Source organism: Hemitrygon akajei, chromosome 1 (assembly GCF_048418815.1).
Source record: "Hemitrygon akajei chromosome 1, sHemAka1.3, whole genome shotgun sequence".
Taxonomy (NCBI): Eukaryota; Metazoa; Chordata; class Chondrichthyes; order Myliobatiformes; family Dasyatidae; genus Hemitrygon; species Hemitrygon akajei.
In genome coordinates, this window is record NC_133124.1 from 25,994,811 (window position 1) to 26,009,077 (window position 14,267).

General features: G+C 40.8%; 1 protein-coding gene across 2 annotated transcripts in view; it reads left to right on the top strand.

Annotated features, from left to right (window-relative positions):
- LOC140724980 (uncharacterized) overlaps nucleotides 1-14,267 on the top strand; it is a 71,747-nt gene that overhangs the window by 38,830 nt on the left and 18,650 nt on the right. For both annotated transcript variants that reach the window (XM_073039865.1, XM_073039874.1), the window contains exons 7-9: nucleotides 2,599-2,753; nucleotides 9,542-9,704; nucleotides 13,862-14,020. In XM_073039865.1, the coding sequence (XP_072895966.1) occupies nucleotides 2,599-2,753; nucleotides 9,542-9,704; nucleotides 13,862-14,020 (477 nt within the window). The remainder of the gene's footprint in view (nucleotides 1-2,598; nucleotides 2,754-9,541; nucleotides 9,705-13,861; nucleotides 14,021-14,267) is intronic.

A 14,267-nucleotide genomic window follows, 5' to 3' on the forward strand; every position in this document is an offset into this window, starting at 1 on the left:
AAATGCCAACATTGCATTTCCTTCTTTACCATAGACTCAACCTGGAAATTAACCTTTTGGGAGTTTTGCACAAGGACTCCTAAGTCCTTCTGCGCCTCTGATGTTTGAATTTTTCCCCATTTAGATAATAGTTTGTACTGTTGTTCCTTTTACCAAAATGCATTATCATACATTTCCCAACACTGTATTCCATCCGCCACTTTTTTTGCCAGTCTTTCAATTTGTCTCAGTCCTGCTGCAATTGCATTACTTCTTCAGCATTACCTACCCCTCCACCTATCTATGTATTATCTGCAATCTTTGCCACAAAGCCATCAATTCCATTATGTAATTCATTGACAAATAATGTGAAAAGAAGCAATCCCATATACTGACCCCTGAGGAACATCACTAGTCACTGGCAGCCAAGCAGGAAAGGCTCCCTTTATTCCCACATGCTGCTTCTTGCCTGTCAGCCATTCCCTATCCATACTAGTATCTTTCCTGTAGCACCATAGGATTTTACCTTGTTAAGCAACCTCGTATGGCACCTTATCATATGCTTTCTGAAAATCCAAGGAAATGACATCCGCTGCCTCTCCCTTGTCCACCCTGCTTGTTACTTCCTCGAAGAACTCTAACAGGTTTGTCAGGCAAGATTTCCCTTTTCAGAAACCATGCTGACTTTGACTTATTTTATCATTAGTCTCCAAGTACCCCAAAACCTCATCCATAATAATAGACTCTGACACTTCCCCAACCACTGAGATTAGGCAAACTGGCCTATAATTTCCTTTCTTTTGCCTTCCTCCCTTCTTAAAAAGTGGAGTGACATTTTGATTTTCCAGTCCTCTGGGACCATGCCAGAATCAAGTGATTCTTGAAAGATCATGACTAATGCATCCGTTATTTCTTCAGCAACCTCTCTCAGGACTCTGGGAAGTAGTTCATCTGGTTCAGGTGACTTACCCTCCTTAAGACCTTTGAGTTTGCCTAGCACTTTTTCCTTTGTAATAGCAATGGCACTCACTCCTGCTCCCTGCCAGTCGCGGGCCTCTGGCACACTGCTAGTGTCCTCCACAGTGAAGAATGATGCAAAGTACCCATTAAGTTCATCTGCCATTTCTTTGTCCCCCATTACTACTTCACCTGCATCATTTTCCAGTGGTCCAATATCAACTCTCTCCTCCCGTTTACTCTTTATGTAACTATAAAAACTTTTAGTATCCTGCTTTATATTATTGGCTAGTTTATCCTCATTTAATCTTTTTCCTTCCTATAGCTTTTTCATTGCATTTTGTTGGATTTTAAAAACTACCCAATCATCCAACTTCACACTCACTTTTGCTACATTATATGCCCTTTCCTTGGCTTTAATGCAGTCCTTAACTTCCCTTGTCAATCACAGTTGCCTACCCCTGCCATTTGAGAACAATTTCTTTTGTGGGGCATATCCATCTTGTGCCTTGTGAACTATTCTCAGAAACTTCAGCTCTTCCGTCATCCCCACTAGTATCCTCCTCCAATCCACCTGGGCAAGCTCCTCTCTCATGCCTCTGTAATTCGCTTTATACCATTGCAATACTGATACATGTGATTTATGTTTCTCCCTCTCAAATTCCCTCTTACCTTGTTTCTATGCCCACTAGTTTTAGACTCCTCAGTCTTGAGGAAAAGGCTGTCCACCCATACTCTGCATGATTTTATAAACTTCTATAAGGTGACCTCTCATTATTCTGCACTCCAGAGAACAAAGATCCAGCATGGCCATGTGTAAAACTCTGCTGCATCCTCTCCATGTTTGACAATGTCTTTCCTACAAAAGAGAGATCAAAGTCCAAGTGCAGCCTCACAACAACTTATGTAACTGCAGCATAATATCCTTGCTGCTAAATTCAATGCCCTGTCTGATGAAGGACAGCTTACTAAATGTCTTCTTCACCCCTCTGTCATCCTTGACCACAGACTACATTCCTTTATAATACAAAGTTCCTGATCAGTAAATTTCTGTTCTGATCTTAAACACTGTAGACTTTCACCTTCCTCAGAAGTTGTGAATATAGCATACCTCTTAGAAAGGGCAGTGTTTGTAGGAGCGTCTAGTCAGATTCCTGGAAACTGTCTACAAGAGATCACTGGGGAGTGCAAGCAAATAGCTCAAAATGTGAAGGAGCCAGATAAATAAATTGTATTCTTTGAAGTACAAAAAGCTTTGGAAAGTTCTGGGAATTGAGGTTTGGAGATTAAAATACAATTTTCAGTCATTTGATCCTTAACATTTTACTGCTTTCGTTATTGCTTAATAAATCCAATCAACCAGATTAACTGTATATTTTTACAAATATATATTTATTTTTAAAAATACAAGAATGATAAATTATGATTTATTTTTCCTTGTTAATTATATACTGTGATTAATTATTTCTTCATTAACAAGGACAAGTCATTATTTCAGAATGATTTTGAAATAGGTTTGTGCAATTGATGAGTGGAATTGACTAAGATCTTTAGGCCACTACTGGTTTTCTGATGGTAGAAGACAACAATAACTGTAGAGAAATTTAATGCTTTACCTCAATTGTTGTATCAGTTACGTATTGTTCCTTAAAACCTTTTAAGCTTAATCAGCATGTTGAGAAGCACCAAGCAGCAGAAGTTCAGCTTGAACAAAAGAAGCTGGAATTGTTAAAGGCCCAAGTTGCCCTTCATCGGTGTGAGGAGGAATACTACACTAGTACTGTGTCCATGCAAGACCACATTGCAAGAGATCTCCGGTGAGGAAATAATGAATTTGGACTGCGTTATTTTTAATGAAAGCTTGTAAACTAATGCAAAATGCACAAAATGCTGGAGGAACTCAGCAGGTCAGACGGCATCTATGCAAATGAATGAACAGTCAACATTTCAGGCCAAGATCCTTCTTCAGGACTGGAAAGGAAGGGGGAAGATGCCAGCATAAAAAGATGGGGGGAGGGGAAGAGAGATAGCTAGAAGGCGATAGCTGAAGTCAGGTGTGTGGGAAAGGTAAAGGGCTGGAGAGGAAGGAATCTTGTAGGAGAGGAGAGTGGACCACAGGAGAAAGGTGAAGAGGAGGGTCTCAGAGGGAAGTGATAGCCTGATAAGGAGGCGTAAAAGGCCAGAGTAGGGAGGGAGGAGGAGTTTTTTTAAACCGAAAAGAGAAATCGATAATCCTGCCATCAGGTTGGAGGCTACCCAGACAGAAAATAAGGTGTTGCTCCTCCACCCTAGCATGGTCTCATCATGGCACAAGTAACTGAGGAACTTAACGTAGACTTTCTCAGTCTTCGTATTGCATCTGGTAGACATGTGGGAGTTTATGGAAACAGTATATTTGAGTTCCTACTGTAAAGAAATAAAAGGCTGATTCCAGCATGAAGACATTTTCTCTGTAACACCCTGAACGTTGCACAACTAAGAATTTAAAATATTTATCCTGTAGATTGTACACAGCCCTAGCAATTCAGTGTTTTAAAATTTGTTTGAGGAAACTGATTAATATATTTTCATGTCTAAAATTTTCCTAATTCCCCTTTTCCTACTGATATTCTATCATTTTACAATCCCTTGTATATAGTATTGGAAAAATAAACTTGGGTTGGGGGGAGTCTCAGTAGCTCAATGTCTATAACCATATGGGGTTTAACATTATTGAACCAATAATACTGGAGGACATTATCTGTCAAATACAATTTGATTTTTTTTCCTCCTTGGCTAAGATAAAATAAAATGCTTGTCATCTTAAACTGTGTGCTTGAGCTTGATGGAAGAAAGTGGAATAATTATGGAGTGAAAGAAAGAGTCATTAAATAAGGAGAGAGCAGTAAAGAGAGTCAACAAATAGGATTCAGGAAGAAATCCTATATTAAATCCAACTCTATACACACTGAGGATTGCTTTTTTGGTTTGCTGTTCCCAAAGAATTTAAATGTATGTATGTGGAACAGATTTGAATTTTCTTTACAAGTAATATAGGCAATAAGTCTGTGTTCCTTTCCCCTGTTTTCCACACTTATTCCCTATCTATTCAATTTTGTTTTCCTCCTTCCAAACTAATCTAATCATTTATTTCAAATGATGCCACCTCTGATTTTTTGTGCTATTTTTAATTTCTATTAAGTTCTGTGAAATTATAGTGGTATCAGTCAAGATAGTAAGGTCAAAGTTGATTCTGCACCCCAATACCACCATTTTGTCCAATTCCCATCATCTCTGATTTTCCTTAGTGACCAAAAATATTTCTCTGTGTCAAATACACTCAAGGACTTTACCATCTTTGGGCATGATGTAAAAAGAAATTGCAAAATTTTACATCCTTTTGCATTAAAAAAAAACACTTCTCAGTCTTAGATGGCCTTGAGAACATGTCCTTTAGATCTAGATACACTGGCAAAGGAAAGAGTTTTCTACAACATCCTGACAGCCTCTTTCTGAATCTTGTGTATCGGTAAGATGACTTCTCATTCTTCTAAAACCCAGTAACCAGAAGTCAGTTATACTCTTACCCCCTCACCCCCATCTGTGCTAATCACAGGAATCAATCTAGTACATCTACATTGCATGAACTCCCGGGTAAATATACTTAGTGAGAGACAGGAGATATATATGCCATGTTGATCTCTTTAGCTAAGGTCTAACATAGTTTGAGCAAAGCTTCCTTTGTTCTGATCCACATAAAATATCATTTACCTGCCTAATAACTGCTGGACCTGTTTTTAGCTTTTACCTTTTGAGAAACAACACACCAGGATTCCTTCAAGTATCAAATACTGTTTTTTCTCATTTAAAAAATTGTAGTTTCCTCTGTTTTACAGAGGTGCGTAACTTTTCCACATGGTGCATTTATTTCACTGCCACCTTCTTGCCTTACTTCTTTAACATGTCAGACTTTTAATCATTGAATTTTCATCATGTAAAAAAATGGTTACTGCACATAAGTAACTATCATCAGTAACTAAGGCAGAAAGTTGTAAACTCAACCAGCTCCATCATGGGCAGTAATCTCCCCACCATCCAAGGCCCCTTCAAAAGGTGATGCCTCAAAAAGGCAGCATCCATCATTAAGGACGCCCATCACCCTGGACATGCCCTCTTCTCATTGCTACCATCAAGGAGGAGGTACAGGAGCCTGAAGAGACACACTCATCATTTCAGGAACAACATCTTCCACTCTGCCATCAGATTTCTGAGTGGACAATGAAACTATGAACACTACCTCAGTACTTTTCCCTCTACTTTTGCACCACTTATTTTATTTACACACACACACACACACACACACACACACACACACACACACACACACACACACACACACACACACACACACACACACACACACACACACACACACACACACACACACACTTCTTCGGTTGTCCATCGAAATCTGATGACAACGTCCACTCCTTTAACGGTGAGATCTTTGATGACTATACAGCCCTATCCTGGACCCACAAGCTCTATTGCAGGTGGGACATGTATGTGTGGTAGTGGTGGTAGTGATGGCAATTGTGGCTGCATTTCTCCTGGCTCTCTTCTGCTGTCTTCTGGTTGTTCTTTCCATCTCCAGAATACGAACCCTGTCCCTACACAGCTGTCGCCAAGTGATACGGTCAGCAGCAACATCCTCCAGGTCCTCAGGTCTGATCTTGCAATTCCTTAAAGCATTCTTCATCTGATCCTTATAGCACTTCTTCTGCCCTCCAGCTGAGCGCCGACCATTAGCTGGCCGTATAACACTCTGTGGGGTAGCCGTCCTGGGAGCATCCTTATCACGTGCCCCAGCCACTACAGCTGACGCTGGGTGATCATGGCCTCAGTACTTCTGCAGTTGGTCTTTACAAGTATTTCAGTGTGAGGCACCTGCTCATGCCAGGATGCGCTGAAGGCAGCTTATGTGGAAGCGCTCCAAGGACTTGATGTGACGGCTGTAGGTTACCCAAGCTTCACAGCTATAAAGGAGGGTGGTGACACAGACCGCTTGGTATACGGCGACCTTTGTGGAGGGACGAAGGCTCCTGTTCTGAAAGACTCTACGCCGAAGTCTCCCAAAGGCAGCTGATGCCTGTTTAACGTTGCTCTGGATGTCGTTGTCAATGCCACTATCCTCAGAGAGAATGCTTCCCAGATATTTGAAAGATGGCACTACTGACAACTTCTCATCACCAACAGTGAAGGCAGGTAGGGTGGGTGGGACACTGGTACTACATTGGCAAACCACTTCTGTCTTGGTGGTATTGATGATAGCAAAGATGAGCGGGAAGCCAGAGGATTGGGAAACTTTTGAAGAGCAACAGAAGATAACTAAAAAGGCAATACGGGGAGAAAAGATGAGGTACAAAGGTAAGCTAGCCAAGAATATAAAGGAGGATAGTAAAAACTTCTTTAAGTATGTGAAGAGGAAAAAATTAGTTAAGACCAAAGTTGGGCCCTTGAAGGCAGAAACGGGTGAATTTATTATGAGGAACAAGGAAATGGCAGACGAGTTGAACGGGTACTTTGGATCTGTCTTCACTAGGGAAGAGACAGACAATCTCCCAGATGTAATAGTGGCCAGAGGGCCTAGGGTAACGGAGGAACTGAAGGAAATTCATATTAGGCAGAAAATGGTGTTGGGTAGACTGATGGGACTGAAGGCTGATAAATCCCCATGGCCTGATGGTCTGCATCCCAGGGTACTTAAGGAGGTGGCTCTAGAAATCGTGAATGCACTGGTAATCATTTTCCAATGTTCTATAGCTTCAGGATCAGTTCCTGAGGATTGGAGGATAGCTAATGTTATCCCACTTTTTAAGAAAGGAGGGAAAGAGAAAACAGGGAATTATAGACCAGTTAGCCTGACATCAGTAGTGGGGAAGATGCTGGAGCCAATTATAAAAGATGAAATAGCGGCACATTTGGATAACGGTAACAAGATCAGTCCGAGTCAGCATGGATTTACGAAGGGGAAATCATGCTTGACTAATCTTCTGGAATTTTTTGAAGATGTAACTATGAAAATGGACAAGGGAGAGCCAGTGGATGTAGTGTACCTGGACTTTCAAAAAACCTTTGATAAGGTCCCACATAGGAGATTAGTGGGCAAAATTAGAGCACATGGTATTGGGGGTAGGGTACTGACATGGATTGAAAATTGGCTGGCAGACAGGAACCAAAGAGTATGGATTAATGGGTCCTTTTCAGAATGGCAGGTAGTGACCAGTGGGGTACCGCAAGGCTCGGTGCTGAGACCGCACTTATTTACAATATGCTTTAATGATTTAGATGAAGGGATTAAAAGTAACGTTAGCAAATTTGCAGATGACACAAAGCTGGATAGCAGTGTGAAATATGAGGAGGATGTTACGTGACTTGGATAGGAGATGCGGTTTAATGTGGATAAATGTGAGGTTATCCACTTTGGTGGCAAGAACAGGAAGGCAGATTACTATCTGAATGGTGTCAAGTTAGGAAAAGGGGAAGTACAACAGGATCTAGGTGTTCTTGTACATCAGTCACTGAAAGTAAGCATGCAGGTACAGCAAGCAGGCAGTGAAGAAAGCTAATGGCATGTTGGCCTTCATAACAAGGGGAGTTGAGTATAGCAGTAAAGAGGTCCTTCTGCAGTTGTACAGGGCCCTGGTGAGACCACACCTGGAATATTGTGTTCCGTTTTGGTCTCCAAATTTGAGGAAGGACATCCTTGCTATTGAGGGAGTGCAGCGTAGGTTCACAAAGTTAATTCCCGGGATGGCGGGACTATCATATGTTGAAAGATTGGAATGACTGGGCTTGTATACACTGGAATTTAGAAGGATGAGAGGGGATCTGATTGAAACATATAAAATTATTAAGGGATTGGACATGCTAGAGGCAGAAAACATCTTCCCGATGTTGGGGGAGTCCCGAACCAGAGGCCACAGTTTAAGAATAAGGGATGGGCCATTTAGAACGGAGTTCAGGAAAAACTTTTTCATCCAGAGAGTTGTGGATCTATGGAATGCTCTGCCGCAGAAAGCAGTGGAGGCCAATTCTCTGGATGCTTTCAAGAAAGAGTTAGATAGAGCTCTTAAAGATAGCGGAATCAAGGGATATGGGGAGAATGCAGGAATGGGGTACTGATTGTGGATGATCAGCCATGATTGCATTGAATGGTGGTGCTGGCTCAAAGGGCCGAATGGCCTACTCCTGCACCTATTGTGTATTGTCTATTGACAGTCCTGCTGTACGCTCTCACCGCCACAGCAAGGACAGTCTGAAGATCCTCCAGAGTATGGGCCACAAGAGCACAGTCGTCCGCATACTGCAGTCAGCCCCATCCTGCTGTACGCTCTCACCGCCACAGCAAGGACAGTCTGAAGATCCTCCAGAGTATGGGCCACAAGAGCACAGTCGTCTGCATACTGCAGCTCCAGGACCCGCTCTCTACGGAGTCTGGTGGTTGCGTGGAGCCTCCTGATGTCAAAGACATTGCCATCTAATCTGACGTCCACTGCCACACTACTGCTATCCTCAATCTCATTGTGGAGAAGCTTGGTAACACACGAGAAAGATGTTAAAGAGCACTGGTGCTAGCACACACCCTGCCTCACCCCTGTGTGTACAAGGAAGGGCTCGGACTCTTGTCCTCCTATGGTCACCCGAGCAGTCATCCCATCATTGAACTGACGGAGGATGTTAACAAATTTATTGGGACAGCCAAACCTGAGGAGGACATCCCATAAGAGCTCTCTTTGCACAGTGTCAAATGCTTTGGAGAGGTCGACAAAGGCCATAACCAGGTCTTGATGTTGCTCCCGGCACTTTTCCTGAAGCTGCCAGGCTGTGAAGATCATGTCGATCGTGCTCCTGTTCTTCCTAAATCCACACTGTGATTCAGGCAGCATTGACTCGATGATGTTGCTGATGAGCCTCTAAAGCATCACCTTAGCCAGGACCTTTCCAGCAACAGCAACAAAGGAGTGATATGCCCCTACTATTGCCGCTTTGGCCTTGTCACCTTTGTTCTTATAAATGACAACGATGTTTGCATTTCTCCATTGCTGTGGGATGTTCTGATCAGTCCAGGCTTTGGTGATGTACTGGTAGATAGTGTGCATACACATGTACCCTCCATTCTTCTTTAACTCAGCAGGGATATTGTCAGTGCCAGGAGACTTGTTGTTCTTAAGGAAATGGACAGCTGCTAGAACCTCCTGGAAGGTTGGTGGTAGACTGAGGTCGTGGATAGGAGGAAGTTCAGGCGGTTCGTCCAGGATGGTGGGGTCTGCATCAGAGTCCTGAGTAAGCAGGACACACACACACACACGCATACATATACATGATTATAAATATATGTATACATATATAATACAGTAATTTATAGTTATTATTATATTCTGCAATGAACTGCTGCTGCAAAACAACAAATTTCACAATGTACGCTAGAGATATGAATCTTGATTCTGATTCTGATCATTTCCTTACTTGTTCAAGTCATGTCATACACAACCCAAGGAGAAATAGAATGTACATGCACATTTTTACTTCAAGGTTAAGGTTAACTGGTTTAATGTATTTCCAGAAATGAAATCAGCAGTCTGCAGCAGAAGCTGAGGGAGCAAGAGGTATTAGCAGAAGAAGATAAGTTTCTCAGGAATAAAGAGGCTGATGACTGTAGCCGCTTGACAAAAGAAAATGCCATTTTGCACTCTCAGGTGATGGAACTAACACAGGATGTGGAGAGGGTAAGTACATTTTAAGAAAACTGTTTAAATAGTTATTACTGTATATTGGGTATAAATAATCTGGTGTTATGTCTGTCTGTCTTTTTATTTTACAAATATGCAAACCAATACAGAGAGAAGTCTAAAATGGGAGGAGAGAACAGTTTGAAGTTTGCTCTACTTGCAGGTCATTTTAAAAACAAAATGATCAATTGAGTGGTATGCTGAAGGATATTGCTACTAATCTTTTAGGTTAAATTAGGTTAAAAGCTAAATGTGCATAATTAAAGCAACACACCCAAAGTGCTGGATAAACTCAGCAGGCCAGGCAGCATCTGTGGAAATGAGTAGAGTCGACGTTTTAGCCCGAAATGTAAATTGTACTCTTTTTCCAAAGATGCTACCTGGCCTGCTGAGTTCCTGCAGCATTTTGTGTGTGTTGCTTGGATTTTCAGCACCTGGAGGTTTTCTCTTGTTTGTGCCTAATTAAAAACACCTAAAAGACAGCTATGGCCCTTGTGGCTAAAGGGATCAGGGGGTATGGAGAGAAAGCAGGTACAGGGTTCTGAGTTGGATGATCAGCCATGATCATACTGAATGGTAGAGCAGGCTCGAAGGGCCGAATGGCCTACTCCTGCACCTATTTTCCATGTTTCTATGTTTCACTGGCTGAGTTACAAATTTGGAACAAAATACAATTTTAAATGACATAAGCGGTTGTGCTTACCCTTGCTGTCTCACTGCAAGATTTAGAACCATGAAGAGAATAGATCTTTTTGACTTAACAGTCCTAATGTTACGAACCCCGTAACTGGGTCACTTACCAGCAAAGATAGAGAGGTCCGTTGAAGTCTGATGGTACTATTTTTAACAGTATTTATTGGTAAAAATACACAAAAATAACATCAATGCAAACATACAGATAATATACGTTGTCAATACTAACTCTAAAAGTGCGGGTATAATAATAATCAATAAGAAATAAGCTCTATCGTTGTCTAGGGGATAATGTATTGTCCGATGGAAATATAAAAGTCAATCAGTTCATTCAGGCTGCAGCTTTTTGGTTGGAGAGAGACAGATTTTAGAACTTGCCAGCGTTTCCTTTTTATGATGTCAATCCTTCCAGAGTTCCGTTGGTGGTGGTTTCTTCTTTTAGCTAAAGCCGTTCTTCCGTGGTAAGGCCCCAATCCCGGCAACGGGAAAGGATGCACGTGGGCTCTCCACTGGCTGTCGCTATTACGCTGTCACGGGATTTCTAGCGTTTCTCCTGGTGCGTCTAAAGGGGTTGTTTCCCAGACCCTCTTTTATCCTTACTCATGGGGTCTCAGATGTCAATCAGGTTGGGATGATGCAATCCCTCAACCAGCCCACTCTGGTCATTCCCTGAGGGCTTCAATGAATAGTACAATACTCAATACACAATTCCGTCTCCAAGAGACAATGGCCGGTATCCGTGGCTTTGTCTCGCTGAGGGCAGGACACACATTCCAAACCCTTGAGGATTCTCTCTCTCATTTCCTGGGTCCCCAGACCTGAATTAATAGCGATCTTGTGATTCTCAAAAAGGAGGGGGCTACTTTGTACCCTTCGGCCCCTCAGAGTTGTGGTACCTTCGTAACACTAATAAATGAAAAGGGGCAAAAATAAAACTATTACACAAAAGTACACTGGTTGGTGCTGTGGGCTTTGGCCCAACTTTCAGTGTGCCTAGAGCACTGAGATTCCAGCAGACCAAGGAACCAACTGTAAAAACTGATTTCCATATGGTATTGTGATATTTCTGCAGTTCTTGGAATGGGATGAATTAGAATACTTGTTTTCTTTTGGAGCTGGATGGATAAATGCATATCATTGATGTCACTCAAATAGTCCAGTATGCCATGAAATTAAAGTCTAGAACTTCCATATGGTCTGACTTTTTAAAATCCATGACAAAAAATGTAAATCAATTTTCTTTGAAAACTTTGAAAAATATAGACTATGTTAAACAAAATTATTAACCTTGCTCATCTGTCAAACCCCCCTCATGACAGCATGCCAAGAATACCATTGATTCTTCATTCTGGGCTTTACATCTCTTGCCTTTTCAGATAGATTATGTATAATTAGTCAGCATGGCTAGCAGCTGTGTAATCACCCTCACAACATACAAATTTGTCTTTACATTTTCAGTGAAACCTTTACCATTTCGCCAGGACTGCAAAGAACGAAGGCTAGAGGGGGATGTGTGGAGCTGTATTTTATATCATTGTACCAGAGGTGCAATTGTCTCTTCTCCATTCTGGCCTGTAAATGTGAGGGTAAAAGTAGTGGTTAATTTATATGAGTAACAATTTTTCTAGTTCAGCTACTTTGTGGATCTCCCTTAGCTGTAAAACTGAAAAATCACTGAAGGATTCACTAACGTTAAGTAAAATTCTACATTTTTGCAAATCCAATTTAAGCACAGTTAGATTCACAGTTCTATCTCTACCACACTAATATTTACTGTAATTAGTGGCATAACTACCCTTTGTCACTCAAAGGCAGTTGCTTGGGTTATTTGTTATTCTGTGCTGTCATTACTGAATATTGTTAATTCACTGCTACTACCTCCAGATCCTACTGTTATGAGTTATTGGAATTTATACAATGGATAGTAATAATGATAGAGAGATGAGAATAAAGACTTGATATGTTGGCTGGCTGTCATGAACAATTCAGAGTAGCTTTGCTTCCAAAGAAGAAACATTATTACCCTAAAAGTTAATGAGTGACTTTGTTACAATTCCTTATTATTCATGAGGGATAAAGGCAGGTACTTCCTTTAAATAAAAGCCAGTACCACAAAGGCTGTTGGCAATGACACCAAGGCTGCAAAGGCCTACAGTGAACAACACCTTCACAGACAGAACAATGAAGTGTTAGCTTGTGTATAAACTTCTTGCTGGTATTCCAGACCCTGACCATGATCCGAAATCAGGCCACTGCCTTGTTATTGCTGGTGAAATTACTCTGATATGGAGAGGGGAGACTGCCTTTATAATGCTGGTTAGATCACTGCTGTGGAGAGGGAAAATGTTACCTGGGTTTTCTACGTTGTGGATGTGGACTTGAACTCTGGACTTTTTTTTTCAGTCTTATGTGCTTTTTGTGTGTTGTGTGTTTTTCACCTGATCTTTCTTGTTTTTTTGTATGTGGAGGGGGAGGGGGATGTGGGGGTTGATGATCCTTTCATTTCTTTCTCGGTTTCATCGTTATTTGGAGAAGAATTTCAGAGTTGTATACTTTGATAATAAATGAACCTTTGAACTTTTGAAGTCATTGTTTGCAGTTCAGGCTCTGAATCTACCTACACAACAATCAAGGTTCCTGACCCTGACTTTGCAAAAGCATTGATTGTAATTAGGATTTAGTATTTGTTTCATTGATTTGGCCATCTCAGTCATCTTCGGAAAATATCTTCACCTAATTATTTCCCACATAGCCTGAAATCTTGCACATGGTTATTTACATAGTCACATCATCCTCAGAAATCTGACAGACTTTCCCCTCTTCTGTACTATTGTTTTCTTTCAAGCAGCTGCTTATCTATGGGTTACCTTAACTGTGTAAGTATTCCTTTAAATAGTGCTGCATATATTGCAATGCATTTGCAAATTTCTGGTCTCCTCAGGCATATTTGGTTCCTTCCTACTGAGACTAAAGGAGTGATTAGAATCCATTTAATATTATTTAAATTTACTGTTTGGCAGAGTTTCTGATATTATTTCCAGTGACATCTCAGATACATGTCATGGATCGATGAACATGTTAACCTATCTTTTACTTAGGTTAAAATTATAAATCCGTGGTTTTATTATTAAACCATTTTATTTATTACAATCTGTACTATTTACAATACAGTAAATCATTTATTATGTGACAAAACTGTAGGAATAATAACTTGCTTAGTATTCTGGTAAAATTAGTTACTTAGTAAAAGATGCTAATTTATCCAATTCTTCTTTCATTCAGAAGGATTGTTCATTAAGTGCTATAGCAAAACCTACGTTTCCCTGCTGCTATTAGAAATGACTAAAGTTGTATCAGAGTTTAATTAACTGAAATCAAAGTGTTCTGGAATTGCTTACTTATCCTTAAGGCTTATAACTTAGAAAAACTCAATTATAAAGTGGTTAAAAAATCTACTGCAGGCTCAAGCAGCTCGAGATGAGAAGAATTCCCAGCATTCGAATAGCATCACACAATTAACGTCTCTAAAAGAGAATGAACGACAACTTGAATTGGAAATAGCCTTTTTAAAAAGAGTAATTGAGGAAGAGGAGAAGAAGGTTATCAGTGCCATGGAGCAGGTAGGTAGTTATTTCACTTGTGCAATAGTTTTTTGGTTCCTCTCAGTTTTCATTGAGACGTATCAATAATGATCACCTTTTGAATGTGTAGCAAGACTGCACTGCAAATCAAGTTAAAGGAAAGTAATTTAGCAGCAATTTCATACGTAAATAACACTTTCTGTACACTTTCATTTTGGTGTTTGTAAGAGTGCTTTCCATGTAGTTGATATTGTGTGAAAGTAAGACTGTTGCCACTTAATCTACT